The 17,831-nt window shown below is 51.6% G+C and overlaps 8 protein-coding genes across 8 annotated transcripts; 4 read left to right on the forward strand and 4 right to left on the reverse strand.

The window, feature by feature from the left end:
* Window positions 1-498: 498 nt before the first annotated feature.
* On the forward strand, window positions 499-1,405 carry Aud_001924 (uncharacterized protein; the record flags this gene model as incomplete). The annotated part of the gene is made up of 3 exons (XM_043295926.1): window positions 499-706; window positions 759-1,108; window positions 1,160-1,405. The coding sequence occupies 3 exons, from the start codon at window positions 499-501 to the stop codon at window positions 1,403-1,405; spliced, it is 804 nt and encodes a 267-aa protein (XP_043151861.1).
* A 274-nt stretch (window positions 1,406-1,679) lies between these two features.
* On the forward strand, window positions 1,680-4,037 carry Aud_001925 (uncharacterized protein; the record flags this gene model as incomplete). Its single annotated transcript, XM_043295927.1, has 2 exons — window positions 1,680-1,813; window positions 1,868-4,037. 2 exons carry the CDS (start codon window positions 1,680-1,682, stop codon window positions 4,035-4,037), a joined length of 2,304 nt encoding a protein of 767 aa, XP_043151862.1.
* A 44-nt stretch (window positions 4,038-4,081) lies between these two features.
* Aud_001926 (SDR family oxidoreductase) lies at window positions 4,082-5,268 on the reverse strand (the record flags this gene model as incomplete). The annotated part of the gene is made up of 5 exons (XM_043295928.1): window positions 4,082-4,313; window positions 4,358-4,442; window positions 4,488-4,578; window positions 4,623-4,734; window positions 4,799-5,268. 5 exons carry the CDS (start codon window positions 5,266-5,268, stop codon window positions 4,082-4,084), a joined length of 990 nt encoding a protein of 329 aa, XP_043151863.1.
* A 366-nt stretch (window positions 5,269-5,634) lies between these two features.
* Aud_001927 (HHE domain protein) lies at window positions 5,635-6,381 on the reverse strand (the record flags this gene model as incomplete). Its single annotated transcript, XM_043295929.1, has 2 exons — window positions 5,635-5,994; window positions 6,040-6,381. 2 exons carry the CDS (start codon window positions 6,379-6,381, stop codon window positions 5,635-5,637), a joined length of 702 nt encoding a protein of 233 aa, XP_043151864.1.
* Window positions 6,382-7,179: 798 nt separating this feature from the next.
* On the forward strand, window positions 7,180-8,326 carry Aud_001928 (PP2C family serine/threonine-protein phosphatase; the record flags this gene model as incomplete). Its single annotated transcript, XM_043295930.1, has 5 exons — window positions 7,180-7,248; window positions 7,297-7,409; window positions 7,462-7,753; window positions 7,800-7,902; window positions 7,947-8,326. The coding sequence occupies 5 exons, from the start codon at window positions 7,180-7,182 to the stop codon at window positions 8,324-8,326; spliced, it is 957 nt and encodes a 318-aa protein (XP_043151865.1).
* A 144-nt stretch (window positions 8,327-8,470) lies between these two features.
* On the reverse strand, window positions 8,471-10,217 carry Aud_001929 (uncharacterized protein; the record flags this gene model as incomplete). Its single annotated transcript, XM_043295931.1, has 4 exons — window positions 8,471-9,250; window positions 9,299-9,951; window positions 9,996-10,103; window positions 10,151-10,217. 4 exons carry the CDS (start codon window positions 10,215-10,217, stop codon window positions 8,471-8,473), a joined length of 1,608 nt encoding a protein of 535 aa, XP_043151866.1.
* Window positions 10,218-10,480: 263 nt separating this feature from the next.
* On the reverse strand, window positions 10,481-11,997 carry Aud_001930 (putative C6 transcription factor; the record flags this gene model as incomplete). The annotated part of the gene is made up of 4 exons (XM_043295932.1): window positions 10,481-10,543; window positions 10,599-11,279; window positions 11,323-11,469; window positions 11,515-11,997. The coding sequence occupies 4 exons, from the start codon at window positions 11,995-11,997 to the stop codon at window positions 10,481-10,483; spliced, it is 1,374 nt and encodes a 457-aa protein (XP_043151867.1).
* A 1,939-nt stretch (window positions 11,998-13,936) lies between these two features.
* On the forward strand, window positions 13,937-16,111 carry Aud_001931 (glycoside hydrolase family 32 protein; the record flags this gene model as incomplete). Its single annotated transcript, XM_043295933.1, has 2 exons — window positions 13,937-14,365; window positions 14,417-16,111. The coding sequence occupies 2 exons, from the start codon at window positions 13,937-13,939 to the stop codon at window positions 16,109-16,111; spliced, it is 2,124 nt and encodes a 707-aa protein (XP_043151868.1).
* Window positions 16,112-17,831: the final 1,720 nt, after the last annotated feature.

Raw genomic sequence — 17,831 nt, forward strand, 5'->3', positions numbered from 1 at the left:
GGGCGGACTACAAAAACTTTTGTCAGAGCAGCCTGCTCCCTTTCGTACTTACGCCAAACCTGCTGCCCGAGGGATTTCAGCCGCGGCTGTGTTGGGTTGCGGACGCATATGGAAGTATTCTTGGAATACATCTGAACTGTGGACGGCTGTTAAGAAGGTTACAGCAAGCCTAGTCATTTAGCTCTGTCATCCTAGCATTAGTACCTTTTAGAACTTTGTAATGACCAATCATGTATATAGTATTATTTACTAGTGTTTAATCTAGGACTTACCTTAGTTCGATTTGATCCATGTTAATCTATAACATAATGTGATCTATTTATATTAAGGTTGAATAGATATTATAGTAGAGCTGGTTTTGGCTAGAACCACGGCAATATTTTTCTGACACACAGTGGGCTATGTCCCTTAGTTAAGTCATGCTCGTGTTCAATATAAGTCAAGTCTCCGCTCAGTGTTCTTCATCCAACCCGGCCATTTCAAGTTACTACAGAGAACATGAAGCTGCTTCTCCTCCTCGCCAGCACTGCCCTGGCAGCATGGCACAAACCTCTTCCCGGCCACTTCTCGCTCCTCGCTCGCGACTTCAATGGCAACTGCACCGCTAAAAACACCTGCTCGGACTGCTACGGCCCAGGAAACATCATTTGCGACAACGCAGGCTGCTTCAATCCAAACAAGGGGGAGCAATGCTGCAAAGACGGCTGTACCTTTCTCCCCATCACGTCAACCTATCTTACCACGACTAACAGACCTAGTTTCCTGCGTCGCAAAAGATAACTCCTGCTGTGACGCCTTGGTACGCCTCCCTATTCCTACGTCCACTACACTTACTAATGGCCAAAAGGGAACAGGAACACCAGGAACAGACGGCCTGATCCCCTTCCCCACCACCACCTCGGCAGCCGGCTCGACAGCCGGCACCCTCGACACGATAACCTGCACACCCCAGCAAACCAACGAGGAATGCTGCTCGCAGAACGGCCGATATCCGTCCCTGAAGTGGTGCTCTGGGAGTTACCCCCACCAATTTTGCTACAACCCCAAGCACCAGACCTGCTGTTCCGAGGGGACGGTGTGTTTCGGCGAGGGGTGCTGTGATCTGGTGGTATGTTTATTTCCTTCCCTGCTGCGATGGAGACTGATGAGGGGTATCTAGAGCGCGAGCGCTATTACGCCAGACCCTGCGCTTGCGACTGCCTTGCCGAGTGGGAATAAGGGGTCCGTGCCTGTGTCTACGTCGGCGGTGGGCACAACCTCGAAGTTGGGCGCAGGGTCTGCTATTGCAACTGCCACTGCAACTGGCAATTTGAGTCCGAGTCAGAGCAAGAATGCGGCTCTTGCGACGGGGATTAATGGCATCTTGATGGGTGCAGGAGTGATCATGGCTGGACTGGGGTTGTAGCTGCAGGTTCGAGCGGGGAGATATTCTCCTGAAAGTAACAGGAGTAAGCGCCTACAGCTAAGGCCAATTCGGCTGGATACGAGGCGATCAATCTCTTCTCCAGTAGGATGAGGCTGCGGTCAAGCGCCAAGACAAAGTAATTTAGTTATCGTATACAATAACATCGACCAATGCCAGGGAGTGCCGGCTCGTATTCGTGGTCGTGTCCCGAATTAAGCATCGCCTTAAATACGTTGACAGGAGAATCTATCGAAAGGTGACGCGATCTGAGATAATGACCAGTCTCACGGTTGCGGAGGTCTCAGGCCTGATCGCTGCAGGCGTGTTCATCGTGCAATTACTTTTCCCACTGGCTCTGCCGCTTATCCTCATCGCTTTCCTGTCTGATGAGAACTCGATCATCAGCTGGTACGTAGTACGTCGATCTGTCTGCGTCCCGCATGTTTAACTGATCTGAGATAGGAACGTGCTGGCCCGCTTTCTCCACTCAACCCTATGGCCCAGCATCCTCGGCTCCAGCACGGCGGCTGCATCCGGCGTGCAAAAGAGGTTGACTATCACCGGGTACGCGCAGACGATCATCTTGGGGATCGTCTCCATCGCCTCGATCGTTACTCCACTGGGCCTGTATGAATCCATCGAGCCGGCAGGGTCGCCAACACCTGAACCATTCGCCTACATCAGAGGCTCGTCTCCGTTCAGTTACGGCACACCGGCTCGCAGCGATGCCCCATTCACGCGCAACTGCGGCCTCGAACAGGCTTGTCCGGGGACAAGTCTGAACAAAATGTGTCGCCAGCAGGGCCTGCTGGAGAACTGTACCGTTGTCTATGATAGCCTTGTCCCAGAGCATTTGCGAAATGTATTCCGCGACGGCGCGAACGCGTTGGGCCCTTCCGTCTCGAGTATTTTCGACATGCAGTACCGGACTCTCGTCAATGGGACGGACCCGTACAGTGTGCTAGGATGGTATGAGAAGCCGTCGTATCGCTCGCTGCAGGTTCTGATTTTGGATGAGAAGGTCGAGGCTGTGGAGGGGTTAATTGTTGACATGGTGGACGGGGGGATAGGGTTTAGGAATCATACGGCGCCGTCCAAGGGGCTCAAGTATGGGTCCACCTGGAACGAGGATATCCTGTTCATCCAGCCGGAGACGCAGTGTGTGCCGTTGAACGTTTCGATTGATTTCCAGCTGCCGCCGGACCGCGAGACAAGCTTGTCTCTTGTTAATCTGGTGTTGAAGGATCACGGGGGACTGTCGAATCTGGCGCAACCTCGTCCCTCGACCAGTGTTCCTGTCAATGGGCAGGAGTTTGATTTGTGGCAGAGAGCGTGGAATGCGGCATGGTATAACAACTTCCTCACGCTTGCGTACTTTAACGCGACGGATCCGGATCCTGCGAATATCACCCGTCTGGACGTAACGCCGGGACAGACCTTCAAGCTGGAGAATGCGAATTTTACCCTTGGATATCGCAGCATCAGGAGTACAACCAGTCTGGGAGAGTATCTCAATCTCCACCGCAGCAACTCTACCGCCAACCCCCACGGAATCGCCCAGAAAGACTTCGATTTAGCTACAACCCTCTGCGGCGGCACGACCTCGTCCAGCCCATCCAGCATCAACAGCGCCCTCATCGGCTGCGGCCTCGTCTACGGCGCCGCCAACCGCACTGACGGTGTCTCGCCGCTACGAACAGACCCAAACTCCCGCTGGAGCACGCCGCTCTACATCTGCGCGAGCGCCGTCAAGGCCAGCCTCAAAACCGTCTCCTTCCGGTACAACGGTACGAGCCTTGACGCACTGTCCATCAACTCGCTTTCCCAAAAGACGTACCCCTCTGCCCCCCTCTGGGCCGTCGAAGACCTCCCCGATCGAATTCTCTCAGAAGTCCAGCCGCTTTGGGGCATTCTCCCGGCCAACACAACTTCAACAGACAACCTGTCTACAATCGCAAATCCCTCCCTCTACCTACCCGGCTACATCACCCCCTTCACCGGCCTCGCAGCCGTCCCCATATCCACAGGCCAAAACCTCCCAGGCGTAGACTTCTACACCCAAGCGCTCTACCGCGCACTCAGCATCAGCAGTCCAGGCGGCCAACCCTACGCGGATTACTCCGGCTGGACGAGTCTCGCCCTCTACGCCAAGTGGCAAGCTCTCTCGACGACGGCTACAGGCGCAGCGAAGATCATCGATCTTGTGTGGACGGATTTCGCGGCTAACGCCATGGTTGGGACTAAGGCTGCTGTAGACCACAACCAGGCGCTGCCGGTTACGGTGTTTGAGAGGCGGATACGGTATAGGCTGCCGTATGCGGTTCCAGCGATTGTGGTGCTGGTTGTTGCGCTGGGTATTCTGGGGGGTCTGGCTGTGTTGGGGTGTATGCGGCGGACGGGGATTAGTCGGCTGAAGGGGTTCTTGGAGAAAACGGCGGTGGGGAGGGTGCTGGCTTTGGTCGTTTTGGGGGAGGAGGTGGGCGAAATGGGCAAGAACTGGGTAGAGAAGGTGGGCGAGAAGAGGGTGAGGATTACTGATGGAGGGATTACACTGCGGGAAGGGTTACTCAGTGCTGAGACGAAGAGCGATGGACATGAAAATGATATGGCAGAAGGTTTTGAAAATAGCTAGGTACTACATGGTTCATCTTTCATCCAGTCAGGAAAGCAAGCCAATCACTTGCTCATCCTCCTCTTCTTGTTCACATGTTTAGGACGGAAGCTCTCGTGGTAGACCTTGAAGAACTCAACCGGCTCCTGCGGATGACCACCGGTCACATCATGGAATGCCATGGTGGAGATGTAGTTGGTCTTGCCCTCGCGGACAAGGGAGTAGTACTCGAGCAGATACTGCAGCTCTGAGTCGTCGCTCTCCGACTGCGCATGCAGAACCTTCTTTGCCTCGGCCCTGGGACTGTCAGTCTCGTTCACGACAGGGGACGGGAGACGTACTCTGAGATATTCTCGAATTTGAGGTCCGTGCCCAGCGCCTGGCTGGCTGCGCTGGCGAGTTCGTCACCGGTTGTAAGCAGCGGTCCTGCGCTGTTAGCTGCGCTCAAGCTACCTTAGTGAGGCCACATACCAGTCAAAACCATCAGTTGGCCGCGGTGCTGATCGGCGAAGCCATGCTTGCCTTTGCCGCAAAGGACATGGGCGACGACTTGTGCGACATCCTATTTGGTCAGTTTGCATTACTGTGACGGAGGATAAGACATACACCCAACGCGATAGGAGCAAATTTATGATTCGTCCCGACGGGAAGAGGCAGGATGCCCTCCTTCTGGGCCTGCTCTGAGTATAGCAGGAGATTCTCGGCGTAGAAGCCAGCCCTACATGTGTCAGATTGCCTCTTACCACTGGAAAACGTTAAGCATAAGGAACAGTGGAGGATACCTCACGACAACAGGCGAATGCCCCGTCGAAGTAGATGAATCCCCCTTGGAGGCCATAAAGGCCGCCTCCAGATCGATAAAACTCCGAAGATGAGGCTGCTTGTCACGCTCGGCGAGATCGCACCCCGCCGAGCTGACGAAGCAGACATTGGCAATATTGGCCTGCTTCGCCGCCTCGATCATCTCCATCGTGATGTCGAATTTATCTTTATGCGCCGGTGGAATCAGGCAGAGGGCCTCGGCACCGACCTGCTGGAGGGTCTGGACGGTGTGTTTCAGACGGCCCGGTTCGTGCGGGACGATCTTGACGCCGAGCTTGGCGAGCTCCTTGCATTTTTCTGCGTGCGGGTGTAGGGTGAGACCGGTGACGGACTTGATGTTGGATTTGAAGGTCTCGTTTGTGAGGAGCAGCTCGGCGATGAGGAAGCCGGTGTGGCCGTCTACCGAGGTGACGCAGACTGTGCGGGACATCTTGTCATTTGGTCAATTCTTCGCAATCCAATTGTTCGCAGATTTGAAGATTGGCTGCTGAATGGGTGTTGAGTTGCGCTGTATATACTAGGGCTAAGCGCATACCGCGTCATTGTGCTATCACCACTTAATTGAGTTTACCTTGATCATGCATGTTTCCGGAAACTTGGCTTCAGATCTTGTTTCTGGTATCTGGGCATGCGGTCTGATCTACCAATGACGTCCAAGTGATCTATGATGCAGATGATGGTCTTGGTCTAGATCCAGCCACATCTACAGCTTCCTGTGACCAGTCGATTTGGACAGTTTACTAGTCTAGGCTCATTAAGGAACATGGCAAAATAAATTGATACTATTAAAACACTACTAATGACCCATAGGCGAATCATGACCCATAGGCGACTGCTGCCCTTCGTGCGGCCACTTGCGGAACAAGTCCGCCAGCTGATCGATTGGAGCAGTCAACAATCCCACAGCCGTCTCAAACGGCGGCTTGTTTGGCGCACTGGGGTGCGAGCGCGTAGGCACGAAAATCTTGGTCCGCTCGAAGCTCTTGGAGAGACTGACGCTGTCGTCATGGGACAGAGCCTCGTCGAGCTTGACCAGGTCGTTCGTTTCTTCTTCCTTGATGTGCTCTGCAAGATCGGCCATCAGGGATTTAATGGCGGGAATGAACTCGGCGTTGGAGGGGTCCAGGTTCTGGAATTTCTTGAGTTTTTCTTTGACCTGTGGTTGTCAGTTTTCGATCACTAGGGTTAGAGGATCGAGTACAGTTTGGTGCTCCCTCCTGTCCTTGTCTGCCATGGCAATTCCATCTGAGAGATGTTTCTCAAACGCAGGATAGACGACCAGTTCCTCGCCGATGGAGTGTCGGGCTAGTTCCCAGGTAAACAGATTCTGGTAGCGGGTCTGCTCGTCACGGTCCTTGCCGTTGATGATCCTTTGATAGCAGGCTTCGATCTCGCGGTGATCCTGCTTGACCGTGTCGGTGATTCGTCCGATCATTTCGATGGGAGAAGTGGAGACGGTTCTTGCTGCCAGGGGGAAGGGTTGGAATCTGGAGATGCAGATGGAGAGTGGGATGGGGCGTATGAGTCGTACGGGAACAGCCATTTTGTACGGTTATGGCCTACAATTTACAGGGCCTATTGGGTTATATAGCTGGAGGTGCGATGTCATGATGAGAGGGTGGCAGCTTAGCTATCCAGCTGATTTGACTGGTCATGTCGTCACTACCAGCATCCCGTCACTCAGGATAGGAGGATATAGTTTCCAGTATTCGTCTGCCGTCACCATGAGATAGTGCTGGTAGCTGTAGCAGTCTCATGCCAAGCAGCCGCTGTCTGGATGATATGTGACATGTCTCTGAATGCGATGCGATATGCACTATTTGTTTGATCAGCACACTGGCAGCCTTACAGGGAAGGATAGCTATCTAGTCTAGAACAGTCTGCTACTAATAGATCTCTAGCCTGTACTGACCCCGGATGTGGTAAGAGTGACGCCATATCTTGGCAGTGATCGTTGACCCTACTAAAACCCCGACTTGTCCTCTCGCCAGTCAACTGATCGTAGAGAAATTGTAAATATTTGTCATAAATAAATTATAGTTCATTAAACGTGTGGTGAACAGGGATATCCCAGACTCTTCTTACTCTTACTCTTATTAACCTAGGTTCTAACCCCTAGGCTAATTTTACTTATATCCGCAAGGCAAAGGAGAAGAATCCTGCCGGGAAGGGCCGAAGCTTGATTTTACAAGGAGCCGCCAGTGATGTCATCAATCACGACCACTTGAGCATCAGCTTCCATAAATAGTGATACAGCTGCGCATTTATATTAGTAGAAAATAAACAGATCTGTTGTACGACACAGGCATTTCCATAATTTATTGAAATTTATAAACGCAACATGGGGTCCAATGCACACTCTCATTCATCCAACCATGCCATCCAACTACGAGGAGCAGGAGGCGCCAGTGTAAGCATGCCTGGGAAGCACGTAGGTGTCAAACATTAACAACAATAGGCGCAAGGAACACGGCCCTCACAGCAGGATCAATACGCAATAATCCTTCCAGACCAGATCCCCAAGACGACGATTCACTATGAAGTAGCCATCTTCGCGGTCTATGACGGACAGTAAGACTGAGACCCATTTCATTACTATCAGAAGTGTACTAATGAGAAACAGTGGCTCCAGTAAAGTTGCGAAACATGCAAAGCGACACATCAGGGAGCTCCTCTTTGAAGGCGACGCGCTGCAAGCCGGTCGGTATGAGGAAGCGATCCGACAAGCCATCCGAAAAGAAGAGGAAACGCTTCTTGAGGAATGTCAAGATGGAGAGGACAAATTCGCGATCGGTGGATCAACGGTCTCGGTGGCGATTATCAATCTTAACAAGGGTGTGGTGGTGGTAGGTAACCTGGGCGATTCGCATATCCTTCTGGGCGAGTGCGACTTAACTGGGCAATTGGATACTGTGGTATGTGCCCTAGCCTTGGTACAGTAGACAATAGCTAAGAGCGCAGCATCGGTTGACGCAAGACCACAAGCCCGACAGTCCGAGAGAGAAGGAGAGGATCGAGGCGGCGGGGGGAACGGTCAACTATGAGTCGGATACTGCGCGGATAGGTATGTTGCTTTTGGATTACTTATGACAAGGCTAATGGGACTAGGAGCCTTGAATATGTCGCGCGCACTGGGGGATCTGCAGTATAAAAACCCACTCAACAATGATACTGCAGGTCCAAGCACTGCAGGCCAGGAACTAGCGGCTATGACGGCGTCGATCGAGCAGGGCAACTTTTTGTCTAGTGAACCGTCCATCGTCCGTGTAGATCTGCGGCAAGATCGTCGGTATATCCTGGCTTTGACGACAGACGGTGTCACCAATGTGCTGGAGGATAATGTCGTCATCGATGAAATCAAAACACGGCATGAAGGGGGGCTAGGAGTGCAGCAGGTGGCAGACGAGCTCGTCCGGGACGTTGCAGAGGGTTCGCGGAGGGATAACGCTACATGTATTGTGGTCTTCCTGGATGGATGTTTGTCTTGACGAGCCTATGCATGTCAAACAAGCTAAGGAATATCAGACTGCTGCATATAGTACGATAGAAGCACCATCCATCTCGAGCTGTTTCGAGTCTACGGGCAAGTCCCGCCATAGAATTGACGCCGAATATTCCACCGTTTCAACACGTTAGGGTTTGGTATTTTCGCAGTTACAAGACCCAAAACCTTGAATCCTGTTCCGCAATTCCTGACCACTGACCCCCTCCTTGCTTGCATTCCTGCCCCAGGTTGGCGTGCTGGCGCTGGGGTTAATGCAGAGTATATGCAGTTGCGCAGGGTGGACTGTAAGCTCCCATTCTCGGTCCTGGTCCTTGCACATATTTGTATAGATGGGTTTCTCTTCACTTGATTCAGTCAGATTGACAACCATCGTGACTGTCAGACCTTGCGGATCAACGCTTAGAAGAGCCCCTCCTTCTTCATGACATATCGCATAGGGAAGTGACGGTTTCTGATCCGTTGTGACGGTGCTGAGCGAGGATACATTTTTCTCAGCATGGAACGCCTCTTCCAGCGATGGTCTGAGCTTAGTCGATCGTAACAGACAGAACCTGGGACACAGTTGAAAGAGAAAATGACCGCTAGTGTCTAGTAGACCGGAAGGATTAGGGATATATGCCCCTACCACAGCTGTACAAGTCTTATTGGTAAACAACAGAATATGTGGATAGTCACTGCCTCGAATTTGCTCAAGTTGAAGGTCCATTCCCAGGTCTTCCATCCGAGGCAGCAATTTTAAGCCGGCATCACTTGGCCCGGAGGCCTCCATGGCGAATGGAAGCAAAAGAGAAACTGCCGCCAGGATACGGTTCGGTAAACATTGCTCTGGTGGTACAGTCGTCTCCTGTAGACTGCGAGGCTGGAATATAACTCCCCAGAGGCGGTAGAATTGCTCGCGAAGACCCGGCTGTACATGGTTAGAGCTTCTAAGCATAGGCACAATCGGTATACTCACCAGAACATCGGCCACAATTCCTGCATCGATCGTCTGGTCTTCACAACAGATCGCATCCACAATACTGTCCGCCAGTTCCTGGCAAGCAGATGACGAGTCGCCATTGAACATCCCAGAAGGCAAACATGACCCTTCGACACCCCACACTCTCAGCTGGAGGAGTAACCGAACGAAGAGTGAGAACTCATCTCGACAAAGACGATGCTTCATTGAGTCCCTAGACAGTATCCTTTCGGCTGCCTCTCGCACGTGATCCGGCGACGGCGCCAGAGTGGTCGAGTGAGGTTGCGTCGTTGCCAGCACGTCCATTACATCGTCCACTGCCCACTGCTTCTCCGCAGAATAGAATTGCGCGGGTTCGCTAATACTTCTAAGCATCCTCCTCAAATCGGCTTCCCGAAATAACGCCTCGTCATGACGCCGGTAGTGATCCCCTGGCTGCTGAGTCCCTAGTGAATCCGTCCCCCGAAACACGAGTAAGGCAACCGCCCGTTGGAACCCCTTTAAATCGATCCTGCTCCCACGAGAATTGCGCGCGAACGGATAATGCGCGTAGAAATGCAGACACCGCCATAGCAGATACGTCGTCTCATGGGAATCAAGTCCCGGATGCCGACTGGCGAGGAACTGGCGGAGGCTCTCGACGTCCCAGTCTACGGAGTCAGCGTTGTTATTTAAAAGTTGAACACGGACATACAGCGGTCGTATTCCTCTTGGAAACTGTGAAGAAAGAAAACAGTCCACACGTCTTTAGCACCCACCCAGTAAGAAGCGAGCACTTTGGTGAGATCCTCGAGTACGGATTCTAGGTCTGTCAGTATGGAATTCTAGGTCGAGGGTAACAGGACGGACCTTTGGTTGCTTCGTCGAGATATTTCTTTACTCTGCGGGAATTGGAGATAGAATAGAATATTTCCATTGTTATATTGTATTTTTCAAGAGAGCTTCTCATCTTTTATGGCAATGCGCAACGTGGCATAATAAGAGGCACGCTAGCGGTGGCTAAGGCGCAATACGAGTCTCTCTTTTGGAAATGAGCTGCCTAACTCTGATGTTATATAAATAACTGCGTGGAAAGGTGTCTAGAGGCCACATGGACAGATCTGGACTGCTGTAGGTGAACGTTGCGGTCTTTTCTGCTCAGTTCTTTCTAACTTGTTATATCTCGGAAAGCCTAACCCCTCAGAGCAACCCTCCGTAGACGATCATGCATCCCGCAGCTAGATCTCCGATGTGAAAATGGATCTTTGAGTATAGTCAGCACGACCAGGCACTTCGAACAGCGATATTAAAATCTCACCTTAGCCAGCAGAGAAGCGTATCCAAGTCCCATATTTTGTCCAATCCAGACCAGGCACCGTTTGAAATAGTCCTGCAACTCTAGCGGTACGATGGATAGCTGAGAAGCGATGTACAGGGGATAAATCAGTAGTAATCCACCAACTGCCCTCCCAGGCTGTTCGATGGTATTGCCACGTTGGACATTCGCAGAGAAGGAATGCAAGTCCTCGACTAGGTGATATGGGATTGAGGAGGTAAAGTCCTGGATGAGCTGGACGGCCTTCAATATCTCTTGATCATCGTCCTCCTCGTCGGGCTGCATGGCTTTGAGCCCGGAAATCATGTCAAGGAGGTAACATCGCGCAACGCGACTGATGTTAAATATAGCTGCCGCACGAAGGTCAATGTACATGTGCAATGGACCGGGCCAGTGTCCCACTTCAATGTACGGGTCGCTGCTCGATGGTACGTGGCTTATTGTGATCGGCCTGCTTTCTGGCGCGACACTGGCTTCCCACTGTGCTAGCCGGTTGTTGAGTATCGATGCCCGCTGTCGAAGGGCATGAGCATATGGCTCTGTCAGTTCTAAATCCACCAGTACACGTTCCGCTTCCATCTTCAGGGGATATATTTCAACCAGGATATCATGTAGTGATCCCAGACTACTGACCAAATCTGGTGAGCGCACAAGACCCGGATCCTAGGCTATCAGCTTAGTAGGTTCAGTATAAGCATCAACTTACTCGCATCTTTGCACTGGGGCTAACAGAGTGATGAGAAATTACTCCCCAGACAAAGCCCAAGGGCGAGTTTTCGACTTGCAACATCCCCGCTAACCCTCTAGCATGTACGTCGATTTGTGCAAGACGGGTCTCATCAGCCATGACAACCTGCCCTGTGAGCAACGGTTACTGCAAGCTGCAAGTGAATCATACCTCGTAAAGACCCATTAGCGAAGCCAGCTGAGTAAGTTCTGACCTCTCTCTCACGGATGCTGGTCTCGATATCTCTTTCGCAAGATACCGCAGCAGTTCATGATACATCATCTCTGCCTTGGTCGTGAAAGACGGCCGACGGAGCTTCCTAGCGTTATTCGCATAGCTAATCATCGTGCAGGCTTTTCCAAGGACTGAGTCCAGCCCTTTGAGTTGGACCTGCAGCTCCAGATTCTTGAGAAAGCCAACAGATGCGCTAATGCTATCGGGTGATGAAACAGTAAAGTCGTAGAAGAATCCCCGCACTGCAAACTCGACGACATCCTCCTCGCTCACTTCTTTTGGAGTGGCGTCATCCGGCAGGATATCTGTACCAGGGTATGGTGCTCGGACAGGTAGACTACACCTTCGCGCGAAGGGTTTTACAGCCGCCAGGTAGTCAGTGCGGGTCGTGGTCTGGGTATAGTTCTTCTGGAAGATCATGGCCCGGCTGGCTTGTTCTTGGTAGCCTCCACATGTGCGATTTGACTTCTGGCAACGTAGACATGACTGCTCTGGTTAACAAGTTGCAGGTAAGGCAAAACTATAACATGCATTAATGCTGACCGGACGAGTTTTATCACACTGTATTCAATTAGCCGTGCCATACGCTGTGGGTGTGACGACACACCTTCTTCCTCCTCCGTTTGCATGTTTCGCATCCTCGAGAAGGGCCAAGATAGACCATGCTGATAAATTGATGCAGCAGATGAAAGCAGAGAATACAGACAAATATGGATTAAACTGAGTTGTATTTTGTAATGCTTACTTGGCTGCTGCCTGCTTACTCACCCGAATCCCGATGCTTCGGTGTTATTGCAGTAGCTCCGAATCCCCGAGCCCAATAGTAGAGCAGTATTGTCTAGAAGAATCATGAAGAAACAACTAACTAAACTGCAGTTTTTCGCTCTAACTACCCACAAAACCTACTCAACAAGCTATAGCAGAACAACCAACTTCTTCGCAGAAATTCCCCCCTTTCCTTGAGTATAGATGCCTGCTGTCGAAGGGCACGGGTGCGTGCCTTTGTTAATTGTAAATCTGCCAGAACACATTCCACTTCCATCTTCAGGGGATATATTTCAAGCAGGAAATCTTGTAGCAATCCCAAACTACTGACTGAATGTGGTCCTAGGCTATCAGCTTAGTAGGTTCAGTATGTGAATCCGCTTACTCCCATCTGCACACTGGGGCTAGGAGAGTAATAAGAAAATACTCTCCAGCAAAAGCCCCAGCTTCCAGGCTAGTCTTATTAACCCCGTTGAAGGCTCATTTGAGATCAAAGGCGATAAGTGTGACTACCTTAGATTAGAGGTATGCTCAGTCGACTGCATTTGTAAGCACCAGTAGTGCTTATTCTATATTTTAACTGGGTCGCCCTCTAAACTGTGATTATGGCAGCAGCCTTTTTAACTCTGCCTAGTATAATAGCCATTTGGCCATCACTGCTTCTAGAATCTTTCCGAGCGTGTTCAGCAGTTAAATCAGTCGGTATTCTCCCGGTACTGTATAGTCAGGTTTCCTGGGTTTGCGGAGCACCATAATCCTTGCTCTTTTCCATTGGCTGGGGTAGTAGCGTGGGTGGCAAGATACACAACGGAAATAATCATTATTGCCGGCGATTTGAGGCTTGCTAACCTGAGAAATGGTAGAATGGAGGAGTTAATACATTCTTCTCCCTAAACAACACAGGCTTACATATCTTTTCCGAGAGTACATATCTTTCAGTGATCGCCAGTCTACATAGAGCTACGTGATGCGATGTCCGTATACGCTGATGAGTGATAAGGGTATACAATGGGTGTCTCATTCTTCAGGTAAATAAAGAGCTAAATTGTCCCCGCGATATGACAGGGGTTCCCACGGGGTAACGACCCCTTGCATGCGGAGCATTACCTGAGGGCAGTGTCCATGGGTGCAGCACAGTCAAATTGGGATCCACTAAGACTGCGTGGTCCCCTCGCGGAGAGGTTGATTGTTTCCGCGAGACCTCCTCGGCAAAACCCCCAAAAAAAAACGCTATTCCCAAGTCGCTCCATTTGTTGTACCTCTGCCTACCCCACAATCTCTCAACATGCACAGTGAGTACCCCATGCGCGACTTTGGTGTAGCGGCGCCCCTTTGCGGGGAATACACAGTTCTAGAAACACTTGTAGATTGAGCGCGCGGAGAAATTTCGGACACCATCCCATTCCGCGATGGGCAGCTGGGCGCAAACCCGGATATTGCATTCGGTGAAGATCAGTTGATGCGTATGAGGTGAAGTTGTTCCACGCTGAAGTCCATAAAACCGAGGACATCCCCGGCCACAAAAGTAAGTAACCAGCACACACTCCTTTTTTTCACTGTTGCATTGCCCGCTACTCCCCAAGAGAACACGGCAATGAAGCTCAGTACTCTCGTTCAGCTTCTGGTCGGCATGTCTGCCTCCGCAGTTTCCGCCGCGGTTGCGGCACGCCCCAGCAAGCCCTCGGCCTATACGGAGCTCTACCGTCCCCAGTACCACTTCAGTCCAGAGAAGAACTGGATGAACGACCCAAACGGCCTCGTATACGATGCCAAAGAGGGCGTCTACCATCTATACTTCCAGTATAATCCGGGCGGGACAACGTGGGGTGCAATGTCCTGGGGTCATGCGACGAGCAGGGACTTGATGCATTGGACGGAACACCCTGTGGCGCTTCGTGCGAAGGGTTTCCCGGATAACATTACAGAAATGTTCTTCTCTGGAACGGTTGTTATTGATGAGCAGAATACGAGTGGATTTGGGCGGACGGGGAAGACGCCTTGGGTTGCGATGTATACGTCCTACGTGAGTGTGTCCTCCCGCTGGTTCTGATTTGGATAAACTAACATGATGCAGTACCCGATGGAGCAAGCTCTACCAAGTGGGAAGCGTGTCAGAACGAATCAGCAGGCGCAGTCTATCGCCTATAGTCTTGACAAGGGCATGACATGGACTACCTACGACGCTGCGAACCCTGTTATCGCCGACCCACCCTCTCCATACCAGGACCAGTACCTGGACTTCCGGGATCCCAGTGTCTTCTGGCATGAAGGAACTCGCCACTGGGTTGCTGTGATTAGTCTTGCAAAACTGCACAAGATCCTGATTTACATCTCGCGGGACCTCAAGCAATGGAACTTGGCTAGTGAATTCGGACCGGCCAATGCAGTTGGTGGAGTCTGGGAATGCCCGAGTATCTTCCCACTTTCCCTCGATGGCAGCAAGAAGACGAAATGGGTTCTCATGCTGGGTCTTAACCCCGGTGGCCCGCCAGGAACCGTCGGCTCCGGCAGTCAATATATTGTAGGCGACTTCAACGGCACCACATTCACGGCAGATGCGAATAGCATTCATGACGGGAGTGGTCCGGAGGACAGCGTGATCTTCGAAGACTTCGAAGGAGATAAGACATTTGCTGCCCGGGGATGGACCGCCACGGGTGACTTGACCAGCGCGTCCCCATCGAAGGGCACACTCTCCGGGCAGAACCCAGTAACGGGATATCTCGGTCAGCAGCTGCTGAACACGTTTCTCAATGGAGATGCCACAACGGGCACACTCACATCCACCCCGTTTGAAATCTCGCACAAATATATCAACTTCCTCGTCGGAGGCGGCAACAACGTCAACGAAACCGCGATCCGGCTGAAAGTCAACGGACAGACGGTGCACACTTCCACAGGATCCAACAGCGAAGGCCTCACCTGGCAAAGCTGGGATGTAAGCACACTGCAAGGAAAGACAGCGGTGATTGAGATAATCGACAACGCCACGGGAGGCTGGGGCCATATCAACGTCGACCAGATTTCCTTCTCCAACACGCGCGCAACAAATACGATTGCGAACTGGCTGGACTGGGGCCCAGACTTCTATGCGGCGCTTGGATTCAACGGTCTACCCCAGGAGCAGCGGCTGATCATCGCGTGGATGAATAACTGGCAGTATGGGGGGGTCATCCCGACTGACCCCTGGCGTAGTGCGATGTCGGTCCCCCGGCATCTAGCGCTGAAGACGATTGATGGGAAGGCAACGATTGTCCAGGAACCTGCGGGCAATTGGAAGGCACTTACGGATGATGGTCGAACCTTCTCGTTCACCCGTGTGGATGGTGTCCGCGATCTTGGACGTATCGGGAAGGCTCTGGAGCTCGAGTTGACCTTCTCGAGAAGGGAGTCGTCCTCGACTGCGGAGGCCGAATTCGGAGTTACCGTCGCTGCCACGAAAGACTATAGCCACGAAACCCGCGTTGGATACAACTTTGCAACCCAGCAGGTCTTTGTTGACCGCACTCGCTCCGGAGATGTATCCTTCGACGGTACGTTCGCGGGCGTGTATTCTGCCCCTCTGGCACCGTCGGCAGACGGGACTGTCTCCCTTAGGGTTCTGGTTGACTGGTCGAGCGTTGAGGTTTTTGGAGGCAACGGCGAGGCCACGATTACGAGCCAGATTTTCCCTGCGACTGATGCTGTGTACGGTCGACTTTTCTCTACTGGCGGGGTAACCAGAGATGTCAAGCTGCGCGTGAAGGAAGTGCGCTCTACTTGGCGGTGAAGTAGAAATGTCAATCGGAGCGCGGACTTGTCGAACAGGGACAGCGAAGCTTGCTTGGCAAGATAATTTAGCACAGAGTATGTAGGGCGGAATCAAAAAATGGAATTGTTCATATTCCCTACCAGGTCTAGATACAAGAATAGCTCCAATGTATAAAGTTCATTATACCTCTGCATCGGAAGCGAGAGAAATATCATAAATTCGTACTACCGCAAGAGTACTTAGCCACTCTTCTGCAGCTTAGCCATCTCCAAACGATTTTTCAGAGAGTCCCGCATATACTGCACGGACGGACTACGCTCACCCGGACTATGTAGCGCATCCACTGACCCCTCAAGATACTTCCAAGTCCAAGGCGGAGCCAGCAAACGGAGAGATCGGACTTCCAATGCCTTAACGGCGGCAACAGATATAACGTATATACTGCGATCAATACGTAAGCTTGGTATAAACGGTAAACAAAAAGCAAACACGAACCTTGCACAGAAGAACCAGGCCTTCGGAGGACATACCCGAAGCGCAATCCTAGCCGCAGAGAGGTAGCTGATGACAGATTCGAAGAAAAGTGGTCCGTGGGGAAGGAGTTCAGGGTCCGCGGAGCCGTCCATTATGACGTGGTAAATAACCGGCCAGTAGAGAATTACCTCGTACATGTGACTCTTGGCTCGAAAAATGGGATCATCCATTTGTTGTGATGGGTGTGGGTTATTCTGAGAGTCTGGTCCCTTGCGTGTACAGGCCAAAGCTGCTAAAGGGCCTAGTGGGTTGCTTGGAGCTGCCGTATCCTCTACATGCGGAGAGCCGTCGTTGTAGGAACTCCGCATATCTGTTACAGAGCTGGCGTAGCTGTTCAAGGCTAGCTGGAGATTTAATTCAGTGGAAAGACGTGAGAACATCTGCGGCGATTCCGTTGGTGAGTATCTGCTTAGGGGCACTCCAGATAGTGGGGATATGGAGGGTGGACTCGAATCAGAGTAGTAGTTCCATGTGTCTACGCTTGTCGGTAATGGAGTCTTTGTCAACTGGCCGCGCAGCGTTTTCCCCAGGGACGATAGATTTAAATGCATGGATATCTCACTACACACTCGTTAGGACAGAAACGTAGCGGAAACAGGCATGAGCAGACCTCTCTATCAGGTTTATTATCCAGTATAAGCGTGTGAGAAGGTGTGACTCAGGCGAGTCGTCGGCAAAGTAGGGACTATTTGATATCAGCGGGAACAGACAAACTTGCGTGTGAGGATACAGAAAGATGGCCAAGGAGATGGTGTACCTTTTCATTAGCGGCTGCACTTTCAAGGATGCAGCCTGTATATACTCATATGCCTGCCTTGGTTGAAGAAGAAATGCACAGTATATGCCGAAAAGAACCAAACATTGAACGCTTGTCACACTGGATTCCTGTATCACTATTGGGAACATGGACAGGGCCACCTTATAGTGGGAGGACGGGGGGCGATAATCATCCAGGCTCGCAAAAGATGCAACAAGGAGAGATAAGCATGATTTTGTAGAGTATGGAAAGCCAGCAGCGTTTGACTCAAAAAAGTGGTGTGTGAAATCATGGTGTAGGACAGGGTACCATCGATGAACCTGATCCTGAAACCGAATGAGGATGCTGTGTGATGTAAGCTCAGTTGTCTTTGAATTGTTGACTTGTAAGACGTACAAATCAGGAGAACCAGCATGAGCCCCCTTGACCGGTGACTCAGCAATTTGT

This window comes from Aspergillus udagawae (assembly GCF_001078395.1).
Source record: "Aspergillus udagawae IFM 46973 DNA, scaffold_10, whole genome shotgun sequence".
In the NCBI taxonomy this organism is placed as follows: Eukaryota; Fungi; Ascomycota; class Eurotiomycetes; order Eurotiales; family Aspergillaceae; genus Aspergillus; species Aspergillus udagawae.